Source organism: Hevea brasiliensis, chromosome 1, assembly GCF_030052815.1.
Source record: "Hevea brasiliensis isolate MT/VB/25A 57/8 chromosome 1, ASM3005281v1, whole genome shotgun sequence".
Lineage (NCBI taxonomy): Eukaryota > Viridiplantae > Streptophyta > Magnoliopsida > Malpighiales > Euphorbiaceae > Hevea > Hevea brasiliensis.
The window spans coordinates 111,031,793-111,054,823 of record NC_079493.1 but is presented as its reverse complement, the minus strand read 5'-3'; the positions used below and the strand labels follow the sequence as shown (position 1 = coordinate 111,054,823).

The following is a 23,031-nucleotide window of genomic DNA, read 5'->3' as shown; positions in this document are numbered from 1 at the left end:
TAAATTTGTACTGCTTTAAGAAGGCCTCAGCTAGATCTTTCCAGGAGCGTAGTTTGCTTCTGTCCAACTGAATACACCACCTCAGGGCTGCCCCTGAGAGGCTTTCATGAAAGAAGTGGACTAACAGTCTGTCATCATCTATCATAGAGGACATCTTGGCAATATAGGTGGCCAAGTGAAAGCGAGGGTCTGAATTGCCAGTGTATTTGTCGAAATTAGGGACCTTGAACTTGGGCGGCACCACCACATCAGGAACCAATCTAAGCGATGCCACATCGACTGAACCATACATATTCAGTCCTTCGATTGCTCTCAATCTCTCTTCTAGAGCAAATAGTTTCTCGTTTTCTCTCGTCTTATTTTCCCCTCCCACTGCATGATATGCTCCCCCGGCTGGGAGCTGAGGGATGGAGTGAACTGGAGGGATTAGAATTGAAGGATATGGGTCGGTGTTTGAAACAGTTGGGTAATGAGAGTAAGGTAGGTCATTATTCATGGTAGCCGGGTTGATAGTGATTGTCGGGTCTGGAATAGGTGACTGAAAGTTAAAAGAAGTTGAAGCTTGATGGGGATCCATTGTTGTAGGTGGTGGAGGAGGTAGCGGTAAGCTAGGTTCTGAGGTAGGTTTATTTTGGGACATTTCCCTCATTAACCTCATAAGTTCTGAGACCTGGTCTTTAAGTTCAGACACTTGCCCTTGCAGGTTCTGTACTTGTTCCTGATCTTCCATTATCTTCTTCGTTCGAGATCTTGTTAAGTACACTCGCTTGGGTTGAACCGTGTGCTTGGTCAGACTTGCCTTGTTTGAAGCAATGTTGATTTCCTGTAAAAAAAAAAATTAATGAATTTCGAATTTCGTAAAAAAAACTAAAGGTCCTGGTTCGAACGAAGGATACAGTGGCATTTGGGAGCCAAAATGAAATCTGCAGAAGAATGATTGCATCAATTTTATCATGGCATCATTCGATAGTCTGACCGTGAATGACTGGATTGAATGCGTGTTTACGATACTTGTCCATATAGCGCATTCAATTTTTCGCATAACCCTAGCGAGGGGGTTCCTACGGGAGTCATACTATTCATTCACAAATTTACTAAACAATGGTCCAAAGATTATTTCATTAACTGAATAATTTGTACATCGTATTCTTTACATCGGCCTAGGTTCGGGGAGGTTCTTTATAATGAGGTGACATTTTCTGAGATACTCATATAACCTTTCTTCTTGTTTGGCAGGGTCGAACGCTTTTAGAGCATATTCGGATTCAGGCAATAATTCTTGTTTTCCCTAGGCTATCGTTCTCTCCAACTGGTCGACATTCTCTTTCAGTTGTTGATAGAGAGCAGCTTGTCTTTCTTTCTCTTTCCTTTCCTTTGCACACTCTTTCAGAATATCGTTAATGAGTAGTGCCTGTTCTTTCAATTCGAGCTTCTTCCTTTTGTTTTCTTGTTTATACTCTTCAACGAGTATCTCTTGGTATTTCGTTTTTTCCTGAAGCTTATTATTCTGTGCTTCTACTTCTTTCATTACAGCGTGGAGAGAGCTTTTTTCCTTTTCCCACCGTATCTCTTGCTCTTCAAAACCCATCTTTTCGGCCCTTGCCTCTTCCCTGAGCCTTCTTACTTTCCTCTTGAGAATCTGCTGTTTGTCCTCCAACTGTTTTATTTGTTCTTGCAGTTGCGAGTTTTCGGTGTTTGCCTTTTGTAGTGAGTTAGTCAAATGATCATTGGTTTCTTCTGATAGAATGTTTCGGTGAGGGTTGCTGCCTTCGAGTTCTACGGTTAAGTGTTCTTGCTTCCTGTCAGCCCTCCATTTAAGATAATCGCTCGTGGCACTCGGACCTTTAAGTGACCTTTCCATCAAAGTGATGTTTTCCCAAGATTTGCGAGCTATTTTCAATCCTTCTTCTTCCTTGAGCTCATGGTAGAAATGAGCTTGGTGGTATTTTTCAATGTTGATTCTGGATTGTGTCAAACCAAACTGCCTCATTACCAATGTCGGAGTGTAACTTGTGTATCCAGTCACTCCGATTAGGGATACCGATTGATTACCTCCCGTGTTGATCAAAATATATTGGCCCGACGTCCACAGTTTCCTCCAACAGTAATCATGGCTATTGAAGCTCAAAATCCGTTCCCGCCACTGCTGTTCATTCTTTGGACTGATTACTAACCGGGTCATCTTCTCGACGGGGGGTTGGTCAAGATACCAAGTCAATCCCTTTGTCTCCACAGGACACATGTGACTGATAATCCAGAGGTACAACAATTGAGAGCAACACTTAATGGACCCTTTGCCCTGTTGTCTGCAGTAGGTGAGGGTCAATAAGGTCTCTGCAAGAATTGCCGGTATCGGATTGACCTCCTGCTTTTCCACTGCCCATAATACTTCAACCGTACTGCAGGTTACGATTCCCAATGGTCCTGGGAACAAAATCAGGCCATAGATTCCCAAGGCGAGTGCCATTGAAGCTCGATCCCACTGTTTTTCTTGGAGATATTGATCTAACCACTTATTGAGATATGTCCAATACCAACCATGCGTGTTTCCTTTGACAGTTACTTTTGACTTTACTTCTTCTGGGGAGATATCCAACATATGTGCCAATCGTTTCCAAGTCTGCCTATGTCCGAGGTGTAGGTAGATCCGATTCGGCGTTGAATAAGGAATCCCTAGTAGTGCCTGATACTCTTCCATAGTGGGAACTGTATCAACATCATTGAAAGAGAATACCCCGTATTTAGGGCTCCAAACTGACAGCATGGCTTTTATTGTCGGGATTTGGACCTTGACTCGCATTAAGGTTGCAATCCTCCCGTACTTCTCCTCAAATCGTGCCTTGACCTGATCGGGGAACGACTTCCAACCATTAAACAAAACCTCGAGGCTATTCATTCTGACCTCAATTTTACTTAGATCCAATGAAGGCAGTAAGCTAGCATGTGCCTTGGAAACATCGCTTCGCGGGGGTACTGGGCTATGAGCTGATTCGGACCAAAGTTTAGCATTCAGAACTTCTTTTACCGACTGACTCGAGGATGCCATGATAAAATAACGCTTATCCTTTTTACAGACTTTTGGTTTGGTGATACCTGTAGGAAAAACTTGTTAGTAGCATAAATTTGGTAATTTTGAATTATAGTGTTAGCAGAGCAACACCTACACATTTATCAAAGTAGGAAAATGTGTAGGCTTTTCTGACAGTATGATTCAAGATTACCCTTAAGAATAAACAGAATAGGGTAAGAGTAAGTATGTCCCTTTTGTCCTAGAATAGGGAGATTTCCTAATACCGGATGAGTGCTACCTAATTGGATAGTTCTATCTTAGAAGGTAGCTCACTACGGTTTCCAGCTATCTGAGGGTTTAGCTCAAGATCTAGTCTTCTAAAAAGCCACAGGTTCCCAAATTGCCCCTACTGTAAACAGTAGAGCCCCATTCTATCCTCATGATACTGTCGGGAAAATTCCACGGGTATCACAGTAAATAGAACGAGTTTCAATCTGAGCAGAAGCCTTCACGGATACTAACGGGGTAAAACCCACGGGTACCGCTACATGACCCCCTCCTACTTCTTAAAAGGGTGAGAAAGCCCGGGTATAGGGCTGTAGTGTGTGAGGACATTGTGTATGTGTTCAGTGTGTGAAGGGACACCTTTACCTCTTCCCAATATGGGGGAATTTTCTTTTTCTTTTTTTAGACGAAGAGCGCTGTAAGAATCGAATAATTAAGACAAACAAAATAGTTAGTAAATATAATTAATCATGGAATTTTATGAATTAAGCCTACCTAACTATGGTTAGATCGTAAAATTAAATCTACTTTTGGACCTCTAGACTGGGGTTAAATACTACTAGGGAATTAGCCATCCCCAGTGGAGTCGCCAAGCTGTCGCAAGGGATTTTGCGGTCGCCTGAACGAACCCTCACCGAAGTGGAAAAGAATGAGGAGTCGCCACCTTAGTTTTGAGGGAAACTAAAGAAAACCATTTGTGAAGATAAATTGAAATAAAACCACTTCAAAACAGAGATTTTAAGTTCGGGGTCCGTAAACGGGTGGGGAAGGTGTTAGGCACCCCACCTCGTCCCTTAACTAGAGTAAGTAGATTTAACTTCGCACTCTAAATTAGTTAGGAAGGGCTTGAATGGAAATGTTAATCCTTTTGACAAAAGGAATATTTGATTTTTCACTAATTCGGATTACCCAGATACATAAGTAAATGAGACAACCTTAGTGAATTGCGGTTGCGTATTAATTTTATTTTAGGGGGGGATCATCTTACATATTTATTAAAATTTGGTTTGGGAATCGGATAAGAACTCTCCTCCGATCTCCTTTCAAATATTTGATAAAATTTTAAGTTTGAAAATCAAATAAGAACTCTCCTCCGATCTCTTTTTTTTAATATTTATTAAGATTTTTAAGTGAGAACCGGATAAGAACTCTCCTCCGATCTCCCTTTTTTAATATTTATTAAGATTTTTAAGTGAGAACCGGATAAGAACTCTCCTCCGATCTCCTTTAAAATATTTGTTGAAATTTTAGATTGAGAATCGGATAAGAACTCTCCCCCGATCTCCTTTAAAATATTTGTTGAAATTTTAGATTGAGAATCGGATAAGAACTCTCTAAATTTTACCTATCGAGAGGACCTAAGGCTAAGGGTTCTGACGTTTAAAAATGTCAGGGAGGTCTGCGCAAGACCTCTTTAACTTATTGGTACCTTAGGACTGGGCAGGGGATGCCGAGCCGAATCCTCTGACTTTCCTATATGGTCGCCTCACCAGCATTTTTGGTAACCGATCTATTTCATTTAGTTATCCGGGGTTTGGTTTTATTCTGTCTTATGACGTCTTGCCCTATGGCCTATTGAGTTATTCTAGTGACTCAGCTTCACCATTTTCCAGGCTTATTATTCAGACCTTTCATTGTTTCAAAAGGACTCTTAAGTTGCCGTTACCTGCATCTCATTCAACTACTTATGTATCGCTTGGAACTAGATGACTTACGCTCAGAAATAATAAAGATTAACAAAGGTATCGACACGGAAATAAACTAGAGCACAACCTTTCTTTATATCTTTCTAACGTGATATGAACTTAAAGAAAATATCATACATAAAGAAGGAAGAATGGGAATGCGTAGAACAAAAACATAAACTTAATGAAATGGCAACATAAATACTGACCTGTAAGGAGTCGATTCTAGTGAACTAACTGAGAATCACAAAACGCAATAAGATTGCAAGTTGATAGTCGGGAGACTAAGGTGCACCTTGGAACAAAGAGTGCTTCACTAAATGCAATCGGGTTAAAATTATACTCGAGTTTAAACGAGATCGAACATGGATGATGGAAGTGAATATAAAGATGACAAGGAACTGCAAAATGTGAACGCTGTGGGATGATGAACGAACTGAAAATGGAAAGTTTCAGTGTTCAAAATCTTTTCAGAAAATACTTCAGAAAACTGGTTCCAAAAGTTCTTCTTATGAAAGTAGAGTAACGATCTGAATTAAATTTCAGAGTTCTTCCGCTATAGTAACTTCCTTCTTTTTTCCGTCCTCTGAACAGTTTTTCATGCAGGTATTTATAGGGACCGGGTGCTCCCCATGAAGGGTCAGGATCTATTTTAAGGGAGATGGAGGGTCAGGATTTCGAAGGACATGATCTGAGGCTCAGGAATTAAAGAGGATCAGAATGGACGGCTGAGATCCTCTTTAGAATATTTGTCATTTTCTTCTTCTAATCTGACGGTCCCAAATTCTCTTGTCCAGGGTGATCCGAGGGCTGGGAGCAAAAGGCGCTGATCTTGTCGTTTTCTTCTTCGATCCAAGGGCTCCGAGCTCGTCCTTACAAGTAAGATCAACGGTGGAGATTAGAATGTACAGCGCTGTCCTGACGTACGCATGTCAGAAATGCGGGCAATTCTGGGGCATGCGGTTGAGATTTTACCTGCAACGCTTTAACTACCTCGGCTCTGATTATGGTGACGGCGGTAGGCGCCTTATTCTTTTTGTTTTTTGCTCTCTCTTCCTTTTCGATCTTCTTAACATGATCCTTCTCCGATCTTTCACACCGGTCTCCCCTCTTCCGATCTCTATTATTCTAATATTTCCCTTAACCAGGCTCGGTCCGGTCAAGGCATTAATTCCCCTCGATTCCCGAAGCGTCCGCTTCGTTTTCTGCTTAGCAATAAATGCCCGATTTTCCTCTATATATACCCCTGACAGAAGAGACTTTCTTCATTCAATTTTCCTCTCTTCCTTCTTACTTTCCAGTTCTAGCTGCTCTGGCAGAAGTTCCGGCCATGATTGTGGCTGTTGATCCCTTTCCGATGGACCTCTTTATTCCCCGACTGAAAATTTACGACCCCGGTGCTCGAATAATCGTGATAACCTTGTCTGATGATGGTGAGAGAACTGGACCAATTAACCGATCTAGATCGCGGACCTTGATTGTGCCGATCTCTAGTCGTTCGACCGGTATAATCGGCGAACCGATTTTGACCGAGAAGACTACTAATGTTCCGCCGACCCTTGGCAGTTGCTCTTCTAAGTTTATTTAGCTTCTCACCACATTGGGTGTTCCGACAGCGGCTTTCCTCCACATTGGGTGTTCCGACAGTGGCTCGGTTCCGGTCGATGACATCCTTTGGATCAGTCACAATGTTGACTTTGACATAGGTCCTTTAGATGGGATGTTTCACCGGTCTCTAAGATCGCCCAAATGATGTATTTTATTTTCAATGTAATCTGCTCTCTAGAGATCACAGAAATGATGTAGTCCAATTTTAATGCAATCCGATCTCTAGAGGTCACCGAAATGATGTAGTCCAATTTTAATGCAATCCGATCTCTAGAGATCGCCCAAATGATGTAATCCGATCTTTTGGAAATAAAGATTTTATTTGTCAATTATCATCTTATTATTATTGCATTAATTATTTTCTGATCTCTGAAGTATTTATCCGATCTGACCTTTAATTTAAATGACCCTAAACCGATCCGTAATTCAAAAGATTCATCTTAATCTGCCAATCTCTAGTTAGCCGATCTCTTTATGGAATTTCTGGAATATTCATGAGACGTGTCAGAAACAGCTGGCAGATCTCGCTGACCGATGCACCGCCTAGGATGCTGTGAGCATTAAATGCTCGGACGAGTATAAATAGGGGTGGGGGTTAGCCATTTGCTCTCTTGTGTCATTTTCAGCTTCTCATGAACAACTTCAAAATTCTCTCGTTTTCTCAAGCTCTTCCGACTCCGATCAAGCTCCGGTAAGGGTTTTGATCCTTCTTTTAGTTTAAATTCTTTATTTCCTTTGAAAATGAGCGGCGCCGAAGGTCAGAGAGCAGCGAGTCCTCCTTCCATCCAGTTCTCGTGGTCATCTGATGAAGTAGAGGTGGTCGGGCCAAGGGCGCAACCTGAACCTCCTAGAGTCTCCGTCCCAGCTCGGGAACAAGTGACGTCATCAAGGCATGCGCCTTCTTCAGGGAGAGAGAATCTTCCCATGGACGAGCTGCCATCAGTCCTTCAAGAAACCGACCAGCCATTCACCAGAGTACAACATTGAGCCCGATTCATATGAACTTATCCGGTGTCACGGCGATCTCCGGGCCGATCATTTCTTCGAAGAGAACGACATGATTATGGTATACGAAGAACAGTTGAAAGCCGGCATGGTTTCTCTTGACGACTTCTTTAAGGAAGTCTTAAAATTTTTCCAAGTGTGCATAGCTCAAGTTCACCCGAACTCGTGGCGGATCTTAGTAGCCTTTCGAGGCCTCTGCCGAGCTAAGGGATTCCGTCCTACGCCTAAGGTATTTGCCGAACTGCATAGATTAACTCGTCGAAAGGACGACGCAGTCGGTTTTTCCAGCGAAGCCACATTGCGGGCTCTTCATCGATCCGCCTCCTCCTGAAAACTGGAAGAACCGCTTCTTCATTCTAAGGAGCAAAATTCGAACGGCTTTGAGGGTTTCCTCAGAGTGGCTACACCAAGGCCCTTTAATTCCGAAGCGTCTCGTATTGAATAGGGAAGAGGGTGCCATGGTGATGGAGTTGAAGGAGCAGGCGTCCAGAGAGAAACTCTCTTGCTTGGATGCAGTGACCGCCGAGCTACACCATTGGACTATGGAATTGATCACCGGCCAAGATCGCAAGCTCCAGCTCTCTGACCTCAGCATCGGTATTTTCTACATCTCAGATCTCAGGACCTTAGCAATCTCACTGACCTCTTCTTTGTGCAGGTATGGCAAGCGGCGAAGCCTCCAAGGAGAGCCGGAAGAGAAAGAGGGAGATCTCCCGGAAGGTACGGGAGATGAAACGAGTTGAGGAAATGCAAATGCCCAGGCATGAGCCCGGGGAAATACAAGAAGGCTCGTCTCAACCTTTGGGACCGGTGATGGCAGAAGTGGTCCGATCCCCTCCTCGCCGGGAAGAGCCGCCTCCACCTCCTCCAGTTGCTCCGAACGCAGAAGAAGGTCCTTCTCAACCTAACGTGAGAACTATCTCCCGCGGTGCCCAAGTCTTAGTCCACTCACTGGAGAAGAATCGTACGGTTCGTGAAAATCCTGGTTTCGCCAAGGTCTTGGCGTCCTCTATCTGTCTTCGGGAAGATCGGGATAGGCTATCTCCAGATAACCTTGATGATATCCTGACCCGATCCATGAGCCTGAACGTGGAGTGCCTGGTGAACCAGCACATCGCATGTGAGAAGGCGACGCTCGGGTAAAGAGGTCGAGAGGATGGGTCATGAGGCAACTTCCCTCCGATCTCAACTTTCATCCGCTCAGGGCTACATATCTCAACTTGAGGGGCGAATGAAGTTTTATGAGGACAAGCTGGCCGAGCAAGCTCACGCTTTTGAAGAAGTGCAAGCGCTCCGGGCCGATGAAGCTGCTCAACTCGCTCACCTTGCTGAGGAGCTCAAGGTGAAAGAGGAAGAGATAGTGACTGGAGTGGCTGGCGCTTATGTGAATGCTCACAGAGATCTCCTGGTCGAGCTCAAGAAGCGTTACCCTAAGGAGGACTTCTCCTGGATGGCCAACCTGGCTCCCGATGATGAAGGTGAGGAGAGTGAGGAGGAGGCTGAGGGTGAGAGAGGGGACGGACAAGATGTAGATCAGGCTGGGGGTGATCCTCCAGCTGAATAACTTGTACAAATTCTTGAAATGAAATGAAATGGAATGCCTTTTTTGTTCGATGAATGGTTGTGCTCGGAAGATTTCTAAATTATTTAAACACTTGATTGTCTGAGTATGTTGAAATAACTGAAAGTGATTATTAACCTAAGTGTGAGAGATCAGAAAACACAATGAGCATGAAATCGGTACTTGATTAAAATTAGAAATTTGGGCTTGAACATTTAAGATCGGGATCATCATTAAACCGGAACGGAACCTTTGATTATTCTTAAACTTTTGAAAGGGAGATCGGCAACAAAAATGGTAACAAAGATCTAGTGTCAGTTCAATTTCGTTTGTCAACTGAGATCAGGAATATACTTGACTGGTCAGGAGATTCGACTATGGGTTTGAGAGATCGGTGAGTGATTTAATAGACCGATAAGGCTTTGACTGATGTGAGGACTTAGCATTGATTCAATTCCTTGTGAGGAGAGATCGGAAATGTGGTTATCTAGCACAGAGAGATTTAGTACTGGGGATCGGTTTCAAAGTTTATTAATTCTGGGGATCGGCCAAAATATGGTGTCGACACAGGTGAAGGAGGATCTCACTTGCATTCTGCATATTTTCATGCAGCTTTTGTAACTCATTAGTCATAGAAGCAAACATGTAACATTTGGCTCTCATATGATGCTCCTTCCACTTGTCCAAAGTGTCTAGTTCCTCTTGAGTGGGCTCTAGAGGTAAGGGAACAAGAACCTTTGAGTCTAAAACATATCCAATACGTTCTAGGTTTAGGACAAGTTTTAAATTTCTGAGCCAATCATAAAGATTAGGTCCTGTCAACCTATTGTGGTCAAGTATGCTCTCAAGGATATCGGATGGTGGTGGTTGTTGTGTGCTCATTATTATTAGAAAAATTAACTGTAGAAAATAACTAAATTAATTAGTAAATGTATCAAGTAATTAACCAAAATGATTATGGTCTTTTAATCAAATTGGTCCTCCCACTAACTTGGCGAATCCTACACTTCCAAAGTAGGAAACGGAAATCCTAGTTGGATGGATTTCTAGTGGGTGATTGAATTCTTATAGTCTTATTGATCATCCTCAGGCACATCCATTATTGGAATTACAATAAACTATAAGTGAGCAACTCCTTGCCCATCACATCTCATGTGAGGCTCAAGCATTTATTTAGCCCCTAATGCTCAAAATCTTAGGCACATCCATTAGTGATTTATTTTACATTAGTTAAGTTGATCCCATTGAGCTAGTAAACATGCAAATAATTTTAATGTCCTCAGGCACATCCTTTATTAGCCACCAACTATTTATATATTTACAACATCTTATGCTTAACAATTATTCTTAAGAAAATCTCTTAAATAAATGCATCACATGCAAGTATTTAAAATTTCTTAAAATAATTGCCTCAACAGAGGGCCATGATATAATTACTTTAATTATACCATTTCCAACTTAATCATTTGTTTGGAAGATTTTGCGATAGACTTAATTACTATTATGGTCTCACTTTGCACATTATCCAATTGGCATGCATATATCATATACTTGCATACATTCATACACATCTCATGCATACATGGATAAACAAATAATATGGTATGATCATAGACTTTCTAAAAGATTCAATTTTAAGCCACCAAGAATTGAAACAGGGTATTCCTAGGTATTTCATTCATTCATTTTACAAGAGTTGCTGAAGGAGTACATAATCAACCATTGATCTTGATTTCCTCCCACTAGTCCCACCAATGCTCTTGACCTCTTTGTTCTTCTTACAATCCAATTACATTGTAATCCTTGGCATACCAAGGCGAGTTTATAAGAATATGGACTTTAAAGTCCTCAAATAAATGAAATTATAACCTAAATTATTACTACATTTATAATATATGCCACTAAAATAAAACTAATTATTTTACATCCCAAAGAAAAATAAAAGAAATAAATTCAATCACATTGGTTTTTTATTATCCATAATCATCCATCATGCATATTAAAATTTAACAATTAAATAAAATATACATACTAAAAATTAAATTGAATATCATATATTTAACCAAAATTAAATTTGAATCTCATTCAAATAATTTTAAATTTAGAAACTTTTTTCAAATTTAATACCTTGAAAATAATTTTCAAAAAAATTAATTGTGTGATTAAAATTCCTAATTAAATAATTTAATTAGGTATGGGCTTAATTATGGGTCTTAAGATATACAACAATTGCATAATGGGCCCAAAAATCCAACACACCCTTGGGGTGTGTATCTCGCCCAAACCGCCTATTGTGAGCATCCAAACCAGATTCAAATTAATCCAAACTTGATCCAATCACGCAATTAAACCTCATAAACAATCTTAATGGCAAATATAGTGGCTCTGATACCAATTGAAGGAGTGGAAGAGTGAATAAAGCGTATTAGAACCTTGAATTTTAAAAATTATTTCTAAGGTTACATGCACCATACCAAGTGTCTTATGATCCTAATCAATTTCGAATACCCAATTGCATACCAATACACATTTTAACATGCATTAAAATTTTATTTGCCATTAAAGATTGTGAATTAACATTTAATTCAATTAAACCCTAACTAAAAGAGGGATTTTAGGCACTAACCTCTTGATGCACAATTGAAGCCCCTTAGGATGTTCTTAGGATCCCAAATGTTATCCCTCTAGTTTGTCCACCACAAGCACACACCAAATATGCAATGGCAACCCCTAGATTGGCTTCTCAAGCCTTGTCAACCAATTTTGAGATGGGATTTATGCTTTGTGAATGTTGTATGAATGTATTGGATGTTAGAAACACTTTCTAATAATTTTAATTCAAGAGGAAATCATAGTTTTTCCCTTGAATCAATTGATAAATTGAGGAGGAGAGGGAGAGACAAAGTTCTCATCCAACTTGAGATAAAAGCGAGAGGATTGTATTTTTTCTTTATATACTTAGGTCAAACCCTAACTTACTCCCTTACCACATGTCATCACAAGATCCCATCTTATTATTATTTGATTTAATCCTATGAAGCCAAGTGTGAAGCTCCATTTAAATCATGACATGTGATCTTCCATCATAGGAAGACAAGTGGCAAGATCATATGGTGCCATGTGTCACCATCTCATGGTGCCACATGTCACCATGTGAAAAGACCAATTTGCCCTTACTTTTTAATTTGAGTTCTCAATCCAAAATTATAATTTCTCCTCTTTAAATCAATTTATATCAAATATAAATTAATTAATTAATTAATCTCTATTAATTAATTTCTCATAATTAAATTCATATTTAATCAAATTAAATATAAATTTAATTTAAACTATACATCCAATAACCTAGATTTGGTTTCAAGTCATGCTAGGGACTTTGCAATCTTATTGCAAACTAAACCTCTTTAATTAATTAATTAAACTCTTTAATTAATCATTTAAATCATATTTTAAATGGTGATTAGCTTGTGTAGATGTGTGACTTACTAGGCCCATTGCTTATTGGCAATGAGAAATGATATTAACTCTTAATATCATTAGAACTCTTTCTTAGTGTAAATAATTTCTCTAAATCATTTCAAACATCTCATAGACCATGGTTGACACCTAGCATAATATATCATGGCCACCCAATCAGTAATAAAAAATACCTTAAATGAACCTTTAATCATATGTTACCATGCACTAGAATCTCTCCGTTACAAAATCCCAATTCGAACTGGAGTCATGGTTAATGTCAAACCCCATTTGCTATGAACATTATGTTCTCTTTTAATTCCAGTTCTTGATTAATTAGATTTTCTTGTTAGAAACTCTTTTCTGACTAAATCTGTCTGTCCTGGCCAAAAATTTGAAACATCAAGAATAATTAAATAAATATAGGATTTTATCCCTATTTACTTAGGGTAACGGATTTCATCTTGATCAACACCTATCTCCATGTCACACCCTACTCCTCGTAAGATGTAACATGTTTCTGTAGTACACCTAATGAATTATCGTACTTCGCCTACCAGTAACCCATTAAATATACTACAAGGGATTTTAAAATAATTTTCGTTCATTTTGGAATTGATGGGTAAAATTTTTTTTTTGTATTAAAAACCTTTATTTAGAGTCCAAATATAAATCAAATTTTTGGATATTTAAAATCTCCGCAATTTTTACAAAAATTTCAGCAGAGTGCCATCTGTATTTTGAGAAAACAGTTCTTCAAAACCTGAAAATAGAAACACTCCCAATATATTTCTCAATCACGACTCCATTTGCAACCACCACTTCAAATCAACAGCAATAGCAACACTTCAATTCAAAATCCAAATTTCAAAGCAAGAATTAATATCTCAAAACATTTCATAACTCATGCACATTGCATTTTAAATCATTAATTTACAATCATAAGTTAATTTACAGATGCAAAATCTCAAAAATAATATTATTACAATTTTATCTGTACAACTGCTCAAATTACAGAGATACATGTGCATACTATCATATTTACATCAAACTAAACTATCAGGGTATAGACAAATACCCGTACAAAAATTCTTCAATTGTTCTCCTCTCTAACTGTAGCAGGTCGCTCTGCTGCTATGTCCTTTTCTCTATCTGCGACAGCAAGTTAAAGCTATCGCTGAGTATATAAATACTCAGTGGTGCACAATAAAGCATAAAATGTAAAATATAAAACATTTATGAACAAATCGTCATTCAAAAATCTCACAATTGCATTTCACAATTTTTTTTTTCTCAAATCACATTTGTAACAAATCATAATTTTCAAAACTTAATATAGAGCACAATTTGATCAAACAACTTAATAAACATAGTGTTGCCAAACAATAACACAACTTAGGCCATGACACAAAATTTCCGAACATGCCGTGTGTACATCACGACAAGGCAAACACCCTCACTAATCGAAATCAATGAGGGAGGTGGCTAGCTAGCTAATGAGTACTCATCCACACTCACCCCTCAGATTGGGAAGCCAGAGAGGGAGGAAACTGATCAAATATCATACTCACTCCACAAGTGGAGGAGGAACATATTAATATTGTCATGCCAAGTGTGAACTAAAAACAATTTAAATCAAGTTATTCAAATATTTTATACAATTCACAAATCATATTTCACTCTAAACTTTTCATTTATAAAGTAGGCAACACACTATTTTTCAAATAAGATTTCCAAAGCCATAACTAAATTCAAAACCACATTGTTCAAATATTTCATACAAATCAATAATTAATTTTTATTCCAAATTTTCATTGTAAAATAGGTGACACAACATTCTCGAAATTCATAATGAACAAAAACATTCACAATGTATAACAAATCAATTTCCATTATGAAAACTACAATTTAAAATTTTTGCGCACAAACACAATCAATTTTCAAAATCAAATTTCCATTAACAAGTGGCAATACCATAGTTCTCAAAACCCATAATTAACACAATGCATACAAATCAAGTTTTCAGTGGAAAATAATAATTTAAAGTTATTGTGTACAAACCTGGACTTAATCGCCTCTAGGCCTTCCGAGTCTTTTTCAGCTGAAACACAAAATTTATAGTGTTTCAATACCTTATTTCATAGTAAATCCAATAATTAATTCATAAATACTTAATTCTAGCCCAAATATGCTTAAACTAACATTCTTGGAAATTTTCATTTTAGAGTTACTATTTATGGTACTATTCAAGTCAATTTATTGACTTTCTAAGGCTTAATAGGTATGGGAATTCCAACTTCACCCACATACCACATTTTGGTCACTAAATTTGTTGGTTTTGGTTGTTTTCTCAAAACTTAGGTCTTTTAGGCAAAATTGCCAATTTTCAGTTTTGGAGTCCTAAGTTGCACTATTCCATTGGTCACTTTACTATTATAATTTGACAAAACTTTCTTCATAGAAAATGTTCCCTAATGTCTTAAGTTTATTCTCCTTTTTGAATCACCCCAATTGGAGTTTTGTAGCTCAAGTTATGGCCATTTGAACCATGGCTGCCGGATTGGATTCAACCCAGAATTCTGGGCAATTTTTGGTGCTGGCAGATTTGGGTCACCAACTTGGGGTGGCCAAATGACTTGGTTAATGGCATAATTTGGGTTTGTGTTCTTCATGAAAGTTTTATATCTATATCTCATCTAACCACTAGTAAAATTTCAGATCATTTTGACCTGCCTAGCTCAAGTTATGACCAAATGAACAAATACTATTCATTTAGTCAGTTTGTACAGGGCAGCCTGCAATTTTCTAACTTTGGTCAATTTGTTCACTAGGTTTTGGTCACTTTTTGGGCATGCTTCCTAAATGAAAATTGTGTCATTTAGTGTCTGTTTTCATTCTCAATTGGTCCCATACCAATTGGACTCGTAAAATTTCATTTTTGGTCCTTTAAGGTTGACTTGGTCATGCTGCCAGCAGCATGACCACACTCCCTCCGAATTTGGCTTTCATTCAAACACTTCTAACACACTTAATTAGGTCACAAATGACCATTTCTCACTTCACATTAGGTCAAAGACACCATTTACAAGTTTCTCATATTTTTGTCTCTAAACCCTAAGTCCAAAACCTTAGTTTTCAATTTCTTTGCATTTAACCAAATCTAAACATTTCAATCTCATTACCACATTCACATAAGCTTGCCTAACATATTAAATTCAATCAAAACACATGCTTTTCATCACAAACCCTAGCTGCCAGAATTTCCATCTAGTCCTCCAACAATTAATTTCTTTTCATTTTAAGTTTATTTCTAAGTTAATTAAGCTATAAACACAACTAATTCAACTAGAAAATCAAATTTAGTTTACTAACCTTAGTGCATAATTTTATTTCCCTTCAAACCTCTTCCTTTCTTCCTTCTTTATTCTTCAATCACCTCTTCTAGTTGCCAAAACAAGCTTTAACCATGGTAGAGTAATATTCTATGGTGATATTTTTGGTTTTTCAAGCTCAAAGATGAGCTTGCATGGAGGTTTTAAGGGTGAGAGAGCTTTGGAAGAAAGAAAGAAAGAGAGCTACGGGAAAGAAGAAGATGGATCTTTTTATTTTTTTTTTCTTTTCTTTTCTTCAAGTTTTTCTTCTCCTTTTTACTCCCAAGTGATGTATCTAGGTCTAAGAGTGTGATTTTGTGTTGAAGTTTAAGAAATTTATGGGAAGAAACTAGAGAAAAACAAGCTTTCTAAGTTCAAAAATGGTGAAAATGAAGAGAAAATGAGAGAGAGAAATGGGAGAGAGGGAGTGACGGGTGAAGAAGAAGAAATTTGAGTTTTTATTTTTATTTTTTTATCCTTTAATTTTAATTGGTCCCTTTTGTATTGTATTTATCCCATAATTTCCTAAATTTTAATTATAGCTTTATGATGTCATTAATCCTTTTTTTTTTGTCTTTTGTCTTATGGAAGACCAAAAAATCAAATTAATTAAATTTATTAATTATCTATTTATTGCATCATGCATGAGGTCATGCATGCTGTCATCACTTTTTACTTTTCCTTTTTTTCTTTCTTTTTTTTTTAATTTATTTTTCTATTAGTTCTTTAATTTAATTCTCGATTTTGAAATTTTCTTTTCTCCTATTTTATTTGACAGTTAGGTCAAGAGTCAGCTCTCGGGGTCAATTGACCAAATTGCCCCTCGTCGGTTCAACCCGGTTTGCAAATAATTTAATATTTCTTCCGGCTCCCTGACCTAATTATTTGACTGGCTTAACAGTTCTTTTTCGTGATTTTCTCTTTTCCACTATGTTCATAATGGTCCTAAGGACCGCAGCGTCACATTTTACGGTTCTAAATTTGAGTTTAAATCGACTTCACAGTCGTTCCCGATCGAGAATGTCACCCATCGCTGTGACTCTCGGCTCGTTTAACTTCTTATGTTCTGTTTTTCTTATTTATACTTAACTAATTGGCAATTATTAATTATTTGTGTTTATAGCTTATCTAGTTGTCTTAAGTGTGGTTCTAATCCCCTTAATTGTCCGGACCGACTTCGGTCACTAGAACAGTATAATTTACCAGACTATGTAAATAGGGATGTTACACTCCATATATAACTAGTAGGAGCCAATACATGCTCATATACCCATACACAGTACAAGTATGAAAGCAGTATCAAACTCAAACCACCTATATGTAAGATAATTGTGTTATCTCAGGTCTAAAGATTATATGCACTGATATGATATATGACAATGCATTGATAAGAGTAAACTCCATGTGCTTATCATAAGAGTCACTGGTTTGGCCTACTTATCATGTATAACTGCCTATCATGTTTGTTATGTGGTATGAGACTCACCACTCCATCTTATTTATATCTCATATAAATACTTTGGGAACAAACATTATTACAATATTTCTGGATAAGTCATGTCCTTTGTGAAGTATCCTCTATTGTGAATCAATTTATGATACTCTGTGCTAGAAATACTGTCACTCATATTCTTAACAACTTAAGAATAGAATTTCTAACAAAATATCAATGGACATTTTCTATTACACATAAATATATTATGTAAACGGAAAAGTGAAATTGCCTTTTATTAATAAAATATGTACAAGATATATATAAAATGATATGCTCTAGGGCATACTACTGACAGGTGGGGCTATCACCCATTGTAGAGATGAGCTGAGCCAATTGTTGAGAATTTAGCTTTGCCCATTAATGAGGAGCTTTTGCCCATTGCAGTCTCATGGAAGGAAAGAGATTCGGCCTAAGATGAAGAAAGAACATAATCCAAAAGAAAGGGATTATTGTCGATTACAGTTGAAGACACTCTTTGTAGTGTAGCAGTTAAAATAGTAAATATATTGGATTACGTCTAGAGTAGATTAAGAGGACTAACTAATATATTTACTATAAGTAATTTTGTAGTGTGGGTTATCTTAGGTGTAATTAGGATCATGGGTAGTATAGTTTGAGCTTATAATGGATGATTTATTATTTGAAAATAGTAGAAGATGACATGCCAGTGGATGTAGCTCTATGTTGAAAGGGTGAGTTATGTAAATATTATTATTTTATGTGTTTGTTTTGTTTATTTACAATTTATATGTTTCCGCGATGCACAATAAGGACATTCTAAGAAATAGCCTCATCACAAACCTGAAGACATTGGTAATCATATTTTTCAAGAATTTGAGATTAGGCTAAACTATACAAAGTGTGGTGTTAAATTAAAGAAGCAAGGAAGCAACTTCAAGTTTCATATAAAGAGGCTTATACCCAACTGCCTTGGTTTTGTGATAAGATGGTCGAGGCAAATCTTAGTAGTTTTGTGAATCTTTTCATTGATGATGATGATAGCAAATTTCAACGTCTTTTTGTATCATTTCATGCATCGATGCTTGGTTTTAAGAATGGTTGTCGCCCACTTCTATTTCTCAATTTTGCAAGTTTTAATTCAGAATACTGAGATTTTGTTGACAACTATAGCATTATATGGGGACGATGGTGCTTTTCTAATTGCATTTGCTATAGATATTTAGAATGAAAATATTTGGCATTGGTTTTTGGAGTAGTTGAGATATGCAATTTCTACTCCACAATCTATAACTTTTGTTTCTAATAATGAGAATGGACTATAATGGAATCTGTGCATGAAGTATTTTACAATGCTCACCATGATTACTCTATATACCAACTACTGGATAACTTTAGGAGAAATTGAAAGGCCCATTTGTTGGAGTTAGGAGAGTTGCTTTGCCTGCAATTTTTCTGGTTATTGGACATACGATCTCCCTTGATAGTTTCTAAATGTTCGTTGAGCAAATTAAATAGGCTTATGCAAAAGCATATTACTGGCTTAATGCAAATTGAGCCAAAATGTTGGGCAAACGCATTATTCAAGGGTGAGCCTTATAATCAAGCTACTATAAATAATCCGGGTTACTATAAATATTTTAGTCATACGCTGTAAGAGATATCATGTGGAAGGTAGATATGGTAATATATATATATAAATAATTTAATTATAATTATCAAAATTAAAAAAATTTTACTTGAACCTGCAATTTTGGCTTTTACCATCTAGATAGTCAAGTGAAAATATTTGGCATTGGTTTTTGGAGTAGTTGAATTAAATGTATTTGAAAATGTGATGTGCATTTTCACTTGACTATCTAGATGGTAAAAGCCAAAATTGCAGGTTCAAGTAAAATTTTTTTAATTTTGATAATTATAATTAAATTATTTAAAATTAAAATAAGTAGTCAACATAAAAATTTAAATTTATTTTACTAATAGACTTATTTTTTAATATATACTTATTATCTTTTAATATATTTTTAGAAATTTTTATAAATTGTACTATGTAATATTTTTATATAAAATTTAAAAATATTATAATTTAATAAATATTAAAATTTTATTAATTTTATTTATTTATTTATTTTATTAATAAGTATTATATTTAATTAATTTATATGTATTTAATTAACATTTAGTCACCCATTGCTTGATTCATTCACCCGTTCCTGTGCGGGGTCAGTATCCGCACCAAACTTAAAAACTGTTTATACTAATTTACCTTTTTCTAAGTATTCCTTTTCTTTTTTTTTTTAAATCTACTCGCGGAGAACCTGCATGAACATAGACGGGTTCTTGAACCAGAAACGAAGACGTAATCTTCTTTATCTATTGGTGGTGAACGAGTAGGTGGCCATGGACGTATCGCTTTCTATAATTCTATAAATACTCTTCTTCAGCTTCCCTTCTAAAACGCCCATCATAATCCATCTATTTATTTCCGTCTAAACAAAGTCTCACCGGAAAGTATCAGAAATGGCCGAAAAGAACAAGATTCTGATCATCGGAGGAACTGGGTATATCGGAAAATACATAGTGGAAGCTAGTGCAAGGTTAGGTCACCCAACTTTTGCTCTTGTGAGAGAATCCACTCTCTCTGGCCCTGCCAAGGCCACCATCATCGACAATTTCAAGAGCCTTGGCGTCAATTTCCTCATTGTATGTTTATTCAACAATCCTTTTCCCCCTTCTTCTTCTTCTTCTTCTTCATTTAATTGTCATAAAACTATAATTGTGTGATCTGTGCAGGGAGATTTGCACGATTACGAGAGCTTGGTGAAGGCGATAAAGCAAGTAGATGTGGTGATCTCCACAGTAGGTCAAGGTCAAGTACCTGATCAAGTGAAGATCATCGATGCCATTAAAGAAGCTGGGAACATTAAGGTATGCTCTGTTTCATTTCCCTCTTCTTCCTCCTGTTTAGTGGCCTTTGTTCCGAAAATCTCCTCTCTGTTCTCCAGAGATTCATCCCTTCAGAGTTCGGAAATGATGTGGATCATGTTCATGCTGTTGAGCCAGCAAAATCAACCTTTAACGAAAAGGTTAAAGTCCGACGAGCAATTGAGGCTGCAGGAATTCCATATGCCTATGTGGCTTCCAACTTTTTTGCTGGGTATTTTCTTCCCAATCTCAACCAGCTTGGAGCTACAGCTCCTCCAAGAGATAAAGTGGTCATCTTGGGTGATGGAAATCCCAAAGGTAAACAAATTTAAAAAAAAAAATCCCTGAATTTGGCTGTGATTAATTATCCTGGTATGAATTAGTTGAGGAGAAGTCTTAATTGGTTCCATCTTTAATTTGATCTGCAGCAATTTTCAACAAGGAAGATGACATCGCCACCTATACCATAAAAGCCGTAGATGATCCAAGAACCTTGAACAAGATCCTCTATATTGGACCTCCAGCCAACATCTATTCTTTTAATGATCTTGTGTCCTTGTGGGAGAAGAAGATCGACAAAACTCTTGAAAGGATCTACGTTCCTGAGGAGCAACTTCTCAAGAACATTCAAGGTTTCGTCTTAACTCAAGATTAAATTAATAAAACGCACAGTAGTGTAAATCTTGGAGTGCCCAATTAGCAAGCTTCTAGGATAATAAGGTTGACATTTTCTGTTTGGATGGTTTCTTGCAGAGGCGGACTTCCCATTGAATGTAATATACGCACTTGGTCACTCGGTGTTTGTGAAGGGAGATCAGACCAACTTTGAGATTGAGGAATCATTTGGAGTAGAGGCTTCGGAGCTTTACCCTGAGGTCAAATACACTACCGTTGACGAGTACCTTAATGCGTTTGTCTGAGTCTTTTTAAATTAATCCCATCAATTGTCATGCAGTTCCCGTCTTCGACTTCCTTTTTTTTTTCTTTTTTTTTTTGTGGGGCTTTTATTGTATATTTTCTGAAATAAAACGTTAATGGAAGTTTGTGAACTTAAATTGTAAACAATATGCATCTATTAAGGATAAAAACTAAAGTTAAAAAAAGTCTCTTGCTTCAAATTTATTCTCAAAGATGCATGAATCAATATTTAAATTTACATAAATTTATATTTTAGATTTAGGTTTAAGTACCCAAAAAAAAAATGGTTCGTGGGATTTAGCTTCAAAATTATCTAAGCCATTAGTCAAGCATCATAAGCAAGGTGATGTTTGATAAAAGCATTACAACCTTATCCCAGTTAAGATGAATGGATGCGGAGAAAATTCATGATGCCAGTGAATTATCGCATTATTTGGTTTAAAATATTTCACTTTTTTTAAAATATATTTCCTTTAAAGTTAATAAATTAAAAAATAATATCTAAGTTATTTTCCTTATATATAAAAAGCAGAATGCCCTATTTTTTTTAAAAATTAATATAATGATATAAATTAAATAAACTTATTTTTTATAATTTTTAAAAAATTTTATTTTTTTAATCTATTTACTCAAACAAATAAGGCCTGTAACACTATATTTTAAAATTAACTCATAAGGCTATCTTGAGGACCACAACGTGATGCCAATATATATATATATATATATATATATATATATTGCAGCCATGCAAGGGCCAAAGTACCAAATCTGTGGGCAACAATAGCCCAGGGTCCACGTCATCATTTTACGCCTAAAGAATAAGTTCCATAGCCAGCCCCATGCAACGGTTTTGAGAGTCGCACTGCGTGCGGGGAAAATTACTATTTATTTTTTTATTTTAATAAAATTAATTATTTAATTTATATATTTTAAAAAATATATTATTTTAATTTTTATATTTTATTTTTATTAAATTATTTAATCTATTCATTAAAATTTTTATTATTCATACTATTCAAACTACTATTTAATACATTTATTTTAATAAAATTAATTAATTAACCAATATATTTTAAAAAATATAATATTTTAAAAAATATATTATTAAATAAAAATAGAAATTTTTTATATGGAGACTAAATCTGAATTTACTTTTTTTTTTTAATTTCTAATCTCTTTCGCATCATTTTTGTGTTTCCTCTATTAAAAAATAATTTTTCTTAATTATTTAAAAATTTAAGAAAATTTATTAACTTTTTATAAATACAGTTTACATTGTTTTTATCAACAGATGAAAACAAAATGAGAATGAGGGAGAGAATGGTGTGGGTGTAAAGAAGAAGAAATATGGAGAGAGAGAAAAATAGGAAAAGATAAGAGAGAAATAAATGGGAAAGAATTAATGTATTTTATGTATAAAAAATAATTATAGAATTAAATAGTTAATAGAGTCAAAATATGAAAACTAACTAATATATTTTTCTAAAATATAATTGTAACACCCCTCACCCGTCTACAGTATAGTCGAGCAATGTGTGCTACAGTATAGTCGAGCAGCAGCTGGGTCATCTTCCATTTTACCCATAAAGTCGATGGCCCTATATTTTCTCATCTTCTCTAGTGGGGATCGCTGTACTGATTGTGGCTGTGGCAGCGGCTGTGACTGTGGAATAGCCCTGATAAACTGGCAGAGCATCTGAGTCATTTGCTCTAAGAATGCTTGCTATGCTCTACCCGCAGCACCATGTGACGAC

The 23,031-nt window shown here is 36.6% G+C and overlaps 1 protein-coding gene across 1 annotated transcript; it reads left to right on the top strand.

Moving 5' to 3' along the window:
* Window positions 1-19,839: 19,839 nt before the first annotated feature.
* On the top strand, window positions 19,840-21,408 carry LOC110664801 (phenylcoumaran benzylic ether reductase POP1). Its single transcript, XM_021824661.2, has 5 exons — window positions 19,840-20,137; window positions 20,228-20,362; window positions 20,440-20,677; window positions 20,788-20,991; window positions 21,113-21,408. Exons 1-5 carry the CDS (start codon window positions 19,955-19,957, stop codon window positions 21,277-21,279), a joined length of 927 nt encoding a protein of 308 aa, XP_021680353.2. The 5' UTR covers window positions 19,840-19,954; the 3' UTR covers window positions 21,280-21,408.
* The last annotated feature ends 1,623 nt before the right edge of the window (window positions 21,409-23,031 follow it).